This window comes from Falco naumanni, chromosome 1 (assembly GCF_017639655.2).
Source record: "Falco naumanni isolate bFalNau1 chromosome 1, bFalNau1.pat, whole genome shotgun sequence".
Classification (NCBI taxonomy): Eukaryota; Metazoa; Chordata; class Aves; order Falconiformes; family Falconidae; genus Falco; species Falco naumanni.
The window spans coordinates 54,406,714-54,421,572 of record NC_054054.1 but is presented as its reverse complement, the minus strand read 5'-3'; the positions used below and the strand labels follow the sequence as shown (position 1 = coordinate 54,421,572).

Sequence of the window (14,859 nt, the reverse complement as noted above, 5' to 3'; positions counted from 1 at the left end):
GAAACAAAAGTTGCCATTTTGTATTAGGTTATTAAAATTAATTCAAGAAGTCTTAATAAAAATATGAACATTTATTCTATAGCTCACACCATTTCCTCCTCCTCTTCTTCACCCTCATGGGTTTCTACACATTCTTCTTCTGCTTCCTCCTCTTCATTTAATTCATTCCTCTTCCTGGCTCTAGCTTTTACATTCTCTGGCTCAGGATCAAAACTGAAGGTAAAGAAATTATATGCTTCTTCAGCGGAAGGAAAATCATTCTGGAACTAAGATGACAAAGATACATTAATATAATATTTACCAGAAATTTAGGGCAAGTGAAGATATCTTTCCATTAATAATAACAGCATGTACAAACACTTGTCACAGAATAATTACGTTATCTTAAAAAAACCCTCATTCAAATGTTGAAACTGACTGAACTTTTTAAATGATACATGAAACTGTCTCTATTGCTATACTATTACTTCATTAAATATTTCCTGCAATGTTTTATTAGAGAGAGTTACCTCATTTAATTATAACCAGCTTATTGTTTTAAATATGAACAATACGTGAATCAGAATTGCCAAAGTTTAAATTCTGGCCATAACGCAGATATCCAGGTGAATGATATGAAGAGAAATTTCTAATGACATTTTGCCTCTGAAAGACCCAGGCTCCTTTAGTGTTAGGTTGAATCTTCTAATAAAAGAATTAATAGCAACATTTTGTGCCTAATAAATATGAATATACTAACCTGTAAATTGCTTTAACTGCCAATTGGTGGTATTCAATAAAGAAAGATTTAAAAGAAGAAACATTTTTCCTCCAAGCTTCGGTAATTGTAACCAGATAGGTTTACTTGATTTTTTTGTTGTTGTTAAAAAAAAAATAAATAATCAAATAACCCATAGCCATTCTTATATTTGATAAGGTCCTCTTTTTATATTTCAGTTTTTGGCATATACTGTTTTTGAATTTTTAGGTTAAATAAAAGCCTCTTCACTGCTTAAGACTGAATTCTGTCTGCTTCTCCAAACAGAATCATGAAGTCATATCAAGTTTAAAAGTAATTAATATCAGTTATTGAAATGAAGGAATTGGTACTTACTGTTGACTTTTGCTTAAGCTTTTTTACAGAATCACGAAACTTTGTTTTTGATGATAAGTGGGATTCCTCCTCTTGCATCTCCCTAGACTTATCATTATCAGACTAAATAAAAATATATACATAAGTTATAGCACATATTTGTGATCCATAATTAAAAAAAAAAGACAAATAGCTGAATATAGAGATTAGATATTATATTTGCACAGAAAAAAAACCCAAACAAAAAGAAACACAGTTACTGTGGTAACAATTATACCGATTTTACAGTTATCTTAAAAGGGTACATCTAATTATTACTTAACTCATTTCTCCTTTGGGTCCAGAAATAGACCAAGAAGTGATTCACTGCATAATTGTTAGCTTGCATTCTTCACTGCCGATGAGATCATTGTTCTGCACTCCCAAACACAAGCAACCACAAGCTAATCTCCACAAGGGGGAGAAATGGGGTAGCAATGCAAAAATCTTCTTGTCTACAAATGAGAGGCTGTCAGACAGCACAAGCCAGGCAGCAGTGGCAAGGACGTCAACAGCCACTGCTGACCAGGGCAAGGAATCAGGGAGCTAAGGCCACCTTCTCATACAGCCCCTGCTGCAATCAGGAAAAAACTTTTTGGTATTATTCAAAAAAGTTTGACTCCCTTGCTTGGGTGCCTAAACACAGACTTGATTATTTGTTCTCTCTCGGTTACTGCTAGGTTACTCTAAAACTCCATGGGTGATACTCCTCTACCTTTTCAAGAAAGAAGGCAGCAAAGTTATCCATCACCAGTTTTCTGAAGCCTCCTTTGTCCCTACACACAGGTCACTGTGAACATCACTGGTTCTGAGGTTGCTTCAGCAAGTTCATTTAAGTGCTTCAAAGTGATTTTTATCAGGCTCAGCCAACCTAAACACATCTAACATTCTATCTCATTTTTCTCCTTGTGGTCTGAATTCTTAGATTAAGAGGAAGGCATTTCTCAAGTTCACATCTATTCAACCTAAACTTCAAAATAATCATAGCAAAAAGTAAATCTCAAACCCTCGTAATCTGATGGCCACTTGTTTAACAACAAAACAATACTCTCTATATGTGTAAATGAGTACAGGAAACAAAACCAACACATGGAAGGTTTCAGATATGCTTTATGTAAAATTAGTAACCAACTTTAATGAGAGTATCACTTCTACATTTCCCAATACAAACATACTGAAACAATGCTACTTAACTGAAAGCTAATGATTACATTTTATAAGGAAATGCTGACAAAAACCTCCCCACAACCTACATGGATAGGTAATTCTCCCCTAGACAAGCAATGTAGCCAGGCTAATTCACATTGTTTGGAATTCCAGATAAAAACATTACTGCTACATGCTGTTATTTCCTGGGCATACACGTTCTTTGGAACACATTTTCTACAGGTGAGATCTGGGTGCAAGTTCTGCACAGGCATAGCCTCTGTTATTTTTTTAATACAAAATTCATCTTATAAGAAAGAACATGCTTATACTAAAAAAGCCTAAACATAAAATAGTAACAAGGAAATGCAATACAGTGCAATGACAAAGTTTATATACAGCCTTTAGCAATTACACTGTGCCAATTTATATGAAGTTATAATACAGTGGTCCTTTCTGTTACAGTAACTTTTAAATACTTCAAGGTATCTTATGCTACCGAAGTCACGAACCTGTAAATGACAGAATTTTCACATGATGTCTATATTACAATGAAAGCAAATTACTATTGTTAAATATGTACATGAAAAGCAATAATCAGAAAGGTTCCTTCCTGGTTACTAATTCAAACAATAGTATAATTTTGATCCCATTAAAATAAATCAAACTTATCTTCAAGACTATATGCAATCTTTGATTTATTTCATGTTTCACATTTACTCTCTTATTAGCAGGACAGCAAGACACAATGCACCTTCTTACCGCTTCATCCAATCTGACTTCTGTTTTCCTTTCTTTGATGCTTTTTAAACTTCTTGGTCGTGGACTGGGGTCTTCTTGCAATAAACTAATTTCTGCTTTTGACTAAGCACACACACACACACAAAAGAATGCTTAGCTATAATAGAAATATAGTAAGACCACAGTTACAATAATTCCTAGGAACTCAACAACTTATGCATGTTTGTGTTAGGGACAGAATCTTTTAACTATCAGCTTAAGTGACTTTACAAACCTAGATGTTAATATCTCTTATTAAATGGCCCCATAAACTTACAAGGAAATCCACTGATTTCAAACTAGTGTAAGAAATTTTTTGACAGAAACCACAGAAGGATCTTGTAATGATGTGAATTATATAATTGTAATAATTTAAATTATAACAATGATAACGTTTATATTATTACAAACAAATTAAATATAAACTTTAAGAAAAAAACCCAGCAATAGAAATACATTGAAAAATAACTGCACTGACTGATGAACAAAGCATTATTTCAGCATTAGAAATAAAAAAGCAAATATCCCAATTCAGATTCACATAGCACTAAGCAAGCAAAATGAAGTGGGTGGTACTTACAAGACTAAATCTAACCAAACAGGACTTCTGAAAGATTCTCACCTTCGCTGCTTTTAGTTTCTCTCTCATTCGCTCCCTAACAGAAAATTCTGCAAAGTCTGTTCTCAGTGTAGAAGGACCAGGTGGCAAGTCTGAAACAGATAAAAATTGGTAACATGTTTAAATTACATATTTTCTGAAAGAAAATTATGTAAAATAAAACTATATTTACCATACAGAGTCCCATTTTTCACGAGAAAGAACTGGCATGACAAAACGTGAATGAACGAAACATTCTTTGAAATCCAGACCTTACAGACTATCATTTAAATGCTATTTTTTTGTGATGGATCTGCCTTTCATTATATACTATAAACCACCTTAAGTAAAGCATATACACACTCTTTTTCCTTATTAAAAATACGTGAAGAATTAGCTGGCATTATATAAGCTGTTAGTCAGAACTGTCTAGATCTAATTTTGAATGGTGAAGTGCTATAAATCCTGATACAGGTGTGATCGGAACAGTAAAGAATTTACAGACTTGCTTCCTTTTCACCTTAGAGCCACCTGCTTCTTGTAGTGACAAAATACTGATTTCTCCAGCAGTGTTTTTGTGCTATAGCACTAGTATGGTCAAGAGAGTAATATGCATTTTACCTTGTCCCATATATGACTGACAGCATCACCAAGTAACTTTCCATTTCACACACAAAGCTACTCTCAGCTCTACTTGCGCCAACCCTCTGGAATCAACAGCTCACTTCCTCCAAGCTCCAGAGCAGTCTGTCCCTGTACTCAGGAAGTCAAGCAAGACTCGCAGGAGGCTACATGGACGAACTAACTCAACTCATGTATAAAAAGAAAACTTACAAGAAATGTAAACAGGGATAGGTGACCTGGAAGGAACAACACACCACTGTACGACAATGCAGGGATGGCTTAGGAAAGCCAGAGCCCACCTCGACTTGAATCTGTCAGTGGATGTGACGACCAGCAAGGTGGGATACTACAGGTGTATTAGCAGCAAAAGGAAGACTGGGGAAAACGGTTACCTGCTTCCGAATGGGGCAGGGGACCAGATGACAGCATACACAGAAAAGACCCAAGTAGTCAGTGCTTTCCTCATCTCAGTTTTTATTGCCATCAGGAAAACCAGCAGACAAGCCTGGGGCAGCTAAAAGTGACCCTCAGTAGAGGAAGATCAAGTAAGGCCATATTTAAACAAACTGGGCATACACAAATCCGTGGGTCTTAAGGGGATGTTCCCATAAGTGCTGAGGAAGCTGGTCAACTGCCACCTCAAAGCCACTCTACATTACTTTTAGAAATCATGGTGATGATCAAGGGAGGTTCCTGAGGACTGGAAGTGAGCAAATATCACTCCTGTCTTCAAAGAGGGGAATCTGGGGAACTACAGGCTGGTCAGCATCATCTTGACGCCCAAGAAGGTGGTGGAACAAGTAACCCTGGAAACCAGTGCCAAGTATGTCAGGCACAAGATGAAAAATGGGAGTCATCAGCATGGAGTTATGATGGAGAAAAAGTTCTTTCTACCTGACCAATGAGACAATTTACTGAGATGAGATAGCTGGGTTAAGGGATGAAGGGAAAGCAGGATGTTGTTTATCCCTGTTTCCTATAACACCCTTCTAAAGAAACTGATGAAATATGGACTACATATGCAGGTGGACTCAAAACTGGCTGAATTGTTGAGCTCAAAGTATTGTGATGAGTAATGTTAAGTCCAGCTGGAGGCCATCACTAGAGCCGTACTGGAGGTTGATTTCAAATAAACAAACAAAGAAATCCCACAAGCCACTCTCCAGCCCAAAGAACTCATCAGAACTCTACGTCCTTTAGAATCAAGTATTCTCTGCTGACCCTGTGAAACATCTAAATCTGAGTATTAAATCAGTAGCGTATATTTAGATTTTTGATAGATAGTAAATACCAGGTTTGGACACCGACTTGGGTAATCAAGTTTATGGAAAAGGAGAATTACTGTTTCTTGCAGCCTTTGAACTGCTGCTCCCAAAAAGCCCACGCTTTTCTTCTGTAATTAAAACCGAATGCAAATGCATCTTTGATAAACAAACTTATCAGGGCCTCCTTTTCCTTTGAAGGACTGATGGCATTCCTCCTCCTTATCTTCATTGTATCAAACCCTCTTAGATTATGATTTCTTCAGGTAGATTCACTAAATCTTAGTAGGGTGACCCTGTACCCTACTGTATTCCCTGACACCTACATAAAAAGAATGAATACTTATCCAGTTGTTTACAGAGAAGCTATGCTCTTGGGGTCAGATATACAAAGAGCATGGGTTGTAGGTATCCACTTCTCATATGAACACAAACAAAAAACTTTTTAAATGTACAATATAAATGAGATTGTATGTGTAAGTAAATGGCAACACTTCTAGCAGCTTTATGTATTAAACACAATTATGGTCATTTTCTGCACAGTATTTTGAGCAGATACTCATCTCCCTCTCTTGGATTGCACTACCACTGTAAAAGAGTGAAGGTTATCATTTTTATAAAAGTCTCCAGAATATTTTTAGCTGAAAACACAGTTTTAGGTACCTAATAGCTCACAAAGTCATCACTTAAGCATTTTTCTTTTTGAAAGACCTAATCATTCTTTCATTAACAAAACTGATTCTAGCTACATAATTGTCTCCCCATCTGCACAGACCTCTTCAGTCTCACTGGAGCCCTGGAGTTCACCTGGAAATTCTCAGGAGCTTACTTTTTCTCCTGAACTTTTGTAACTAGCTTTTACTTCCAGAAGAAGCTCCATCATTCTGCACAGAACACACTGGCCCTTTTACTAGAACAACTGTAAGGAGATTATCAGGAGAAGACCGTAGCTCCTTTTGCACATACGTTTTGTGGTGTGTGGCTTTTTTTTTTCTTTAATTTTTACTCTGTGAACACATAACATTCTAGTGAAGTCTTTCTAGTTATCTCCACTTAAAGAATTACATTACTTCTCAGTTCTTTGAGCTAAACACTGATTCGTTCTTTGCCCTTAACAAAAAAACATTGTTTGCCAAGTTCTAAGTAAAGGGTGACTTCAGGTTTATATAAGGCATTAAATTCATAAAAAGGAGATAAAACAGCAAAGGGTAGGAGCTTAGGAATGGTAATGCCACACAACATATATCGCGTTATGGCTGATTCAATATTATTCCAAGAGCTCCACTGGCAGCAGATAATGCTGCATGTTGAAGATACAAATTAAACATATAAAGGCTACCTACTATACCAAAGTCAAATTTCTAGGATGACCTTAGTCCACTGTCATTTAGAAAAGAAAAATACATTAAAATAAACCCCACTAGAACTAATTCTACTCAGAAACATCAAAAGATTTGGGAGAATCCTAATCTTTTCAAATTACTATATTTACTGCCTGTATTTGTGAAGAGAAGCAGTCATTTTATTTGGAAGCTTTCAAAAGAAAGAGCAAGGCCCAAACCGAGTATCACTAGTATGAGACACATAAGAGGAAAGCAAGCATCTCATAACTACTTCCTTACCATGAGGAATACTAGAGATAGAAATAAGCAAATACTCAGTGGAGACACTAAGAGATGGCACACAGAAAAGCCTGTTTACATTTTGTCTTTTCTAAGAAGGAATGCAGTACGAGTAAAAACAAAGAATTAATGACAAAACAGAGGACAAGATCTAGATAAATATTAATCAGACAGATAATTAAAAGCCATCATTGCAGGGTATCCAATAACGAACTGACTGCAGCAAAATCAGTACCACTGGTGATTCTGAGAAATGATGTAGAACAGGCAAGTTCCAAAATCCCAAGCAAGTGACCTTTTTAAGAAATGGGAAAGAGTGAGCTACAGAAGCATACACACCAGTCAACTTCAACTCTACAAAAAAGACTTGGCTTATTTGTAAATATTTAAAAGACAGTAAAATAACAAGGAACAGAATGCCTAGATTAACTAAGATCAATATGTGTCAAGCCAATTTAATGTTCGTCAACATATATTTGACCCATTCTTGTAAATAATGGAGAAAGCATACATCTCAACTTTCGAGCCTGCCTTATAGAAGGCATCTCTCAGTATTTTGATGAAATGACAGGGTGGGCAGGGGGCACATGCAAGTCACTGGAAAACCACATTTACAAAGTTAAAGTAACAGTTAAATAAATTCAAACCCCGTATTGAGGAGGTATTTTCAGGGTCTACTTCAGTCTAATGCCTTTAAAGCATTTATTAATGGTTTGAATAACAGAATAATGTCTATCTGTGATAAAACATGCACCCAAGTACTGTAAGAAGCCACATTTGCTCAAAGGCTGACTTTAAAAAGTTTTTGGAATGGAGAAAAAGCTTCAACATCTTTTACAACTTCAAGCCCACAAAAGACTGTTGCATACAGAAAGGCTTTCTTTCTGCTGCACATGGAAACGACAGACTTTAATTGCAATAAGGAAGGTGATTACAAACTGGAAAAGCTTTTTAAATGTTGGGGTATTGTAGGATTGGAATAAGTCCCTTAAAAGCTTGCACTAGTGAAGATTCCATAACTATTTAAGTAAAAAAAAAACAAAAACAAAAAAATCCCCAAACAAACCCAGGTATCAAGACTTAGACTTGTAATGACTCAAAGGGAAAAACTGGTCTAAAATTACTTTTTTATTTCCCTTCTGTGACTTTTTTCTACCATTGTATCCTGTTCAGTTAGCATGCAAAACCATATTCTATTTCATTAGAGCAAATGCTTCATTTCAATTCCATTCTGATAAATGAGAACTAGAAAGCAACAGATCAGAATCTGCTTTTGATCTTCTGAAATACTTGACAATTGCTTGTAAATGTTTCCAGACAAGCCAGGTTAAAGAGAACACCACCATGCCAAAATAGAGCAGAAACAATCTGCCACTACTTTAATCACCTCTTAAAGTATCAGAACTCATGCTCTGTATGCACAATTCTTTATGAATTAACCAATTCCTTGTGACAATGGGGGAATTATCCTTTCTATACGTAACAAAAAACATTTTGAGGCTTTAGTAGTTGCAGTAAAATTAATTCAATGCATCAATTATTTTGGGATACCATGGTTCCTTGAAAAACAGGTACACATAAAAACCCACTTCCGTTACTTTATTCCTCTGTACATATAATTTTGTTCTGCTTATGTGAATGGGCTCTACAGCCAACTAATTTGTGCTTAACTTCAAAATACATTTTTGAAGTAAGAGAATAAGACTAATATCCATGAAATCATTACTTCACCTGTATAAAAAACTTTACCACCATGTTTTACATTGGAAGTGTCATTATCCTACAGTAGCTCCATATTTTACTTTGGGCAGATTTAATAAGCCTGCTGCGTAGTCAAACTAAACTTAAGCCAAGCTGAGAATCTGAAAACATCATCTAGTAAGTTTCTCCCTTGATTTCACCTGCACTTGGAAGCACTCAAACCCATTAGATCTCTGTATGATTTCAGAGCTCTCTACACTGACACAGACCCAAAACTGCTGCAAGTATCTTGACACCAATCCCACATCTGAACACGGTGCAGAAACCAGGCATGAAAGCAGACAGACATACGCTGTGACCAAGCATCAGTTACTTAAAAGAAAATAGGGAATGGTAACTTCCAGCATATGTCCTAGCAACACATTTGTGTTTTTCATGGATACAATTGTTACATAAATACATAGTCAGACCCTCCAGAAACTGCAACCACATAACTATACACATTCAAAAAAACCAGGCAATGAAGAAAAAGATTTTGTAACACGCAGTTGTCCTGGCTTCACAAGGGAATAACTATCAGATACAGGCTTTTTATTCAAAGCAGGTCTTCTTTTGCAACTCTAATTTATTAGTCTGACAAGTGGACTAACATATAGCTAAGTCTTTCCATTTAAGAAAGTTATATAGGCATCTAAGCACATACATAATTAGATTAGAGGAAAATAATGATTTTCTGCAAAGAGAGTGCATTAAAGAATAGTAGAGACTGGCAGAACGCTTGGAAGGCTAACATGGACAAAGAGAGACTATGATGAATATTAAGTGAAGAAATAGTTGGTGGACATGTTTCAAGATAAGTTTGCCATAATGGGACCAGAATGAGAAAATAATCTTACCACACTAGCATAAAATGAACCAAGTATTTGAGGAACATCACAAAAAAAATCCATAAACATTACCTACTTCCCACTTGTGTTAAAATACAGTTCCCTTCTCATAAACACAGGTGTCTGTTTTTAACACAAACAATAAACAAATACAGTGACAACCATAACAAACTAAAAAGGCCTAGGAACAGAGGCAACATAGTATCACAGACACTCAAGTAAAACCAAAATAAGATAGTAGAGGAAACAGCCTATGCAGAATTTTTCAATAGCACCTGGAAAATGGTGGCAGATGTCATATTTTATTATTTTTTTAAACGATTGCCACTTGGCAAGGCAATGATAAGCAGAAATTCATACACAGATCATCAGCCTAGCAAAGGCAGTGAAGAAAGCCACTTCTACCTTATAACTAGGCAACACAGTAGTGAATGTCAGTGTCAGCATGTTCAAAAGCTTAACATACAGAAAATGGAAATTTAGGTTACTTACAAATCTGTCTAATTCAATTGAATTAGAGGGCAGGGAGGGGGAATTGGAAGAAGTTTTGGATGGATGCATGAAGACTTCAGCTGAAGGTGAAATCTTTCTCAAAATTTAAGATGTAATATTAAAAGAAATAAATCAGAAAGATAAACTATACTGTAATTAAGTAAACCAATGATACAGTCTAGTCATAATATCACATGCAGTACTTTTCAGTTGATCATACAAAATTACCGGAATTAAATGGATTTCAGACACAGCCACAAAAACAAGTAACAGAGCAAAATACTTAACAAAACAAAAACATTTATGACATAAGGGAACTAACGGCTAGTTTTCTCCCCTGAGTACTGCTGTGTTGCTCTGTTTATTTGTGGAAAATGAGCTTCTGTAAAAGAAAATAACCGTCGCTAGAGGGTGTCTCGATTTCCCTACGGAATCGATCCTGAAAACTGCTTGGACTCCATCTGTCAACAGCACCGTAGCACAAGCTGGCACAGCAAGTCTCAGAAAACACTCAAAAGGAAAGTACACAGACCTTGAAAAAGCTGGAAACATCCCTAAATTGCAGATGTCTGTAACAAATACCATATTTTGCTAAAACGAGTTTAAGGACAATACATACATTTTATTTTGTTAAACCTTGATATGGATGAAAAACTAAGCATGCTTATACTTCACTGGATTTTCATTTAATTGAGTTGTTAATACTCTGTTCTTTAATTAATGCTTTTATGTATCTTACGTAGGTAAACCCATAAAACCATGCAGTTAAGATTCCCAACATTAATGTTGTCCAAAGAAATTATCAGGAATATTGCAGACATTCCACCCAAGACACTGAAGATTAGTTTTCGAGTACCAACATCCGCCATTCTTTCCAAGCCTGCGATTAGACATTCATTTCCAACAGCTTCCCACCACATCGCTCCCCTCTCTCCTAATCCGTGACCGAAGAGTACTGCACGTGACAAATAGCCCAGCAATAAAGCCATGCACGTCTACGTTAGCACCTTTAAAAAAACATGTATTTTATGTAAGCACATCTCATAATCTCCTCATATTTAAACACGAGAGGAGCACGCCTTTCCAGCGTGGCACGCTGAAGGCGAGAGGCAACGCTCAGCCCGAGCGACGGCGCCCGCCGCCCGCACCCGCTTCCCGCCCGCCCCGCGAGCCCAAGGCCGTGTGCAGCGCGGCGCGAGCGCGCCCCGCCCCTGGCCCGGCCCCGCCCCGCCCGCGGCGGAGTCACTCACCGCGCGGCGCTCCAAGGGCAGCGGCCATGGTGGCGCGGCTCCTTTCCTCCGCCCGCGGCTCGGGGGGACCGGCAGCCTCCGGTAGCTGCAGGGGGACGGAAAAGGCGGGGGACGGTGCATGAGTGAGGGGAGCCGAGACAGGACAGGAGGCGGGCCCAGGCCCCGCCGCCGCCGGTGGGACGAGCGCGCCTGCGCGCCGGTGACGCTGGCAGCGCTGCGCATGCGCTGTGGCGGCCCGCCGGCAGCCGGCGGAAGGAGTGCGGGGCGGCCGCTGGGCCTGGCCGTCGGGGGGATGTGGGGGGCGGATCTCAGAGGCCGTTCACCGTTTTCTGTCTCCTGTGCCTGCGAGCTGTCAGGGTCCTCCTCAGCATTTCCACCTGGGCAGGGTCCTCATCCAGGAACTCCTTTCACAGAGAGAGGAGAGAGGGAGCTGCGGGGTGGGGTAGAGGCAGGCCTTGACACCAGACCCACGGATGTAATCTCTGGGCTATCCAAACACATAGTTTATCCAACTTTCTCTATATGTGTGTGTGTATTTATATATATACATATATATATATAATGTCTCACTGATGCCGTTGGCATGCCCCAGTCCTGAAACTAACTGAAGCTGGCAACCACTGCTATTAGCTAGATTAAAGCCTACTGACAGCTGGAGAGCATCTTGCCTTATCTTTGTAGTTTCTCCTCTTCATACCACAAAGAGGATTTGGTTGGGGTTTTTTTTACCTCCTTCAGACATGTTATTGACATAGCACCAGCACAGTTTAAATGTGATCACTTCAAAAGTATTTCTGCAGCTTAGAAAATAGGGTAACTTTCTGTTTTTACAACTTACTCAAGACTAAATATATTTAGCCAATAATTTGAAGATAATGTAGTCAACAAGAAATAGAACAAAATACACATTAAAGGTGCCTATTTCACAGCATATGGTATCTCGTATGTTGCAGTGTATTTGCACAGAAGTAATTACGCAAACCTGCATTAACTGGAATGGTACTGACCTAGGGTTAACAAGAGCTTACAAGACACTTACTTATTTCACTTTTTGCAGTTATATATGTAAAAGATTCCTTTTACTCCAGTGAAAAAGGATCATGCACCATTTTTGCCTCAGCTAATGGGACACTAACCTTCATGATTATCATCTGGGATTCTTCGCTGCGGCTCATCTGGTTGGTGGCTGACACCTAGCTGTCACAAGGAACAGAAATTACTGATGAGAGATACACTTTAATATGTGTGTAATGATTGTGAGACACATTCCATGTAACCTTTGCACCCTGAACACGGAAATGACATACCATTTAACATACAGCCTTAATACTTTAAAACCGTATCCTTTTCAGAATGGAATGATTCAAAAGTATATGTATCCATTTATTTAATTATTCCATATAATAGTGAACAATGTGGGTCTCTACACACTGTATGAACACTCTTGTTACATTATTTTTTTTTTTAAATAAACCAACCCACCTACAGTCCATAAAGGTAGCTGCTAGATTCAGATAATTAGACACATTCAATACCTTTTTCTGCTACTGTCAGTGTTGGGCTTGGTTGGCTTTTCAGCTTTACCAAACCTGGAAGCTACCAAATCACTTCAGCTTTGTTTACACTAGAAAGTTGCTGTATTTGATTATAAGCATTTAAGAATTTTTTAAATTTATACCTGTACAACTCATTTCATTGCTACTGTTGCTGCAGGTTCCTGTCCTGCTTTACCTTTAAGCAACAAGACAGCGACCTCAGCTGTACTTGTTCCCAGCACAAAGCCTGCACCAGTGTAAAACCCCAGCGCCTACGCACCGAGTTAACATGAAATAACTTGCAATAGCACAATTTATTCTGGATTTCAAAATTCCCATAAAACAACTCATGGAAATAAAACATGGAGCCTTTTTCTGTACCTGGATAAATCTCTAGCAAGAGGGCCTTGTAGCAAGTAGGCAAGAAGGCCTACACAGGTCATCTGTTGCTGCCCCATCACTCCTTTATACTGGGTGTGTACAGGCTTATGCATTTTTGCTTCAAAAAGTGCTTCCAGCCCAGGCTAGAATATGAAGAGTGATCGTCATATCCCTATCTACCTCTTAAAGAGATGCCTAAGAAAAAAGCAGCTGAGGGGGAGCAACATGGTTATCTCCTTCCTGAAGCTTAGCCCTTGGCAGCTACTGGCACCAGGGATTTTCAGGTTTCTAAATAACTCTCAACTAGCACAGGGAGCTGAACTCACCCTAAACAAGTAGTTTTCACAGACACAAACCACCTGTGCATTTACCTCGGCACCAGTTCCCTCAGTACCAATTCCTTCGGTAAGTATCCTGCACCAGGGCGAAGGGTAATGTACCCCAAATTGGCAACATTTCCTTGCTACAGGCAAGGTTCATCAAATGCCCTCTCCATAGCACAAAAAAACACAGCACTGCAAGAAGCAGCAGCATTTTTACTGTGTGGCATATAAACCTCTTCTTCATATCAAGCTTTATGTATGAAATTTAAACAGTCTTTCCTAAAAGCACATGTAAATGGAGAACCCTGGCAACATAGCAGAAGGGCCTTAAAGCCACCTTCTTTAACAATTTTCTAGCATTTCTTGAAGTTAAGTATTATAGCAGACACTTTAAAATGTAATAAACAACCGGATGCAAGAACCATAAAGCTCTCCATTAGCTCAGAGACAGTTTCCAAAGCACTTAAAACTAACAACAGAAACGCAGCAAAGCTGCTCTCACTGCTCTTTAAAAAAGTAATTACATAAAAAGTACCTAGAAAATAATGTTGAGGATTTTGGATTCTTAAACCGGTCTCCTTCCGGAAAACACACAGAACACAGTGATATTAAGACAGCTCTAAAGGAAAATGTTTGTTTCCTACCTGGGTTTTCTTATGCAGCAGCTTTCAGAGTACAAACAAGAGCCAAGCACAATACTACCCCTAGCAACAAAGCCTCAGCTTTGCTTTTTAAAGAGAAAGAGTCAGATTCTCCTCCTTAGTCACTAAAACAGTTCCGGAAGACTTCTTTTTTGTAAACAGTTTCTTTTACAGTAGAAGGGAAAGTCATGAATAAAGTATGGGGAGGATGAAGCGATTGCAACTCCTGCAGGCAGCAATGCACTTCAGTTACTGCACTGACTTGGAAAACAAAAAAAAGTATTCATGGTATATTTTTTCAAGATCAAGGATGGTTATTTCACACTGAAAGAAAGGCAGTTACTCCTCCTACCTTTAAGTACCTAACTTTGCTAAATTATCTGACTTGATTCCTTTGTACTTTTTCTGAAAGTAGAGGAGAGGCACAGACTCTTCTTGTGATGTGTACAATTCAGAGCAGCGATTCCTGAATATCAGCCATTTGCAGAGAGCTCTGTTTCCTAAGT

At 38.2% G+C, this 14,859-nt stretch overlaps 1 protein-coding gene across 3 annotated transcripts in view; it reads right to left on the bottom strand.

Annotated features, from left to right (window-relative positions):
- CC2D2A (coiled-coil and C2 domain containing 2A) overlaps positions 1 to 14,427 on the bottom strand; it is a 66,506-nt gene extending 52,079 nt beyond the window's left edge. For 2 of the 3 annotated variants that reach the window (XM_040594354.1, XM_040594364.1), the window contains exons 1-8: positions 14,357 to 14,427; positions 12,610 to 12,670; positions 11,797 to 11,877; positions 11,474 to 11,558; positions 3,660 to 3,748; positions 3,020 to 3,121; positions 1,094 to 1,195; positions 90 to 266 (exon numbers count right to left, since the gene is read on the bottom strand). In XM_040594354.1, coding sequence (XP_040450288.1) covers positions 90 to 266; positions 1,094 to 1,195; positions 3,020 to 3,121; positions 3,660 to 3,748; positions 11,474 to 11,558; positions 11,797 to 11,877; positions 12,610 to 12,648 — 675 coding nt within the window. In that variant the 5' untranslated portion in view covers positions 12,649 to 12,670; positions 14,357 to 14,427. Of the gene's footprint in view, positions 1 to 89; positions 267 to 1,093; positions 1,196 to 3,019; positions 3,122 to 3,659; positions 3,749 to 11,473; positions 11,559 to 11,796; positions 11,878 to 12,609; positions 12,671 to 14,356 lie in introns of those variants that run through there. The other variant, XM_040594373.1, reaches the window with a different exon arrangement.
- Positions 14,428 to 14,859: the final 432 nt, after the last annotated feature.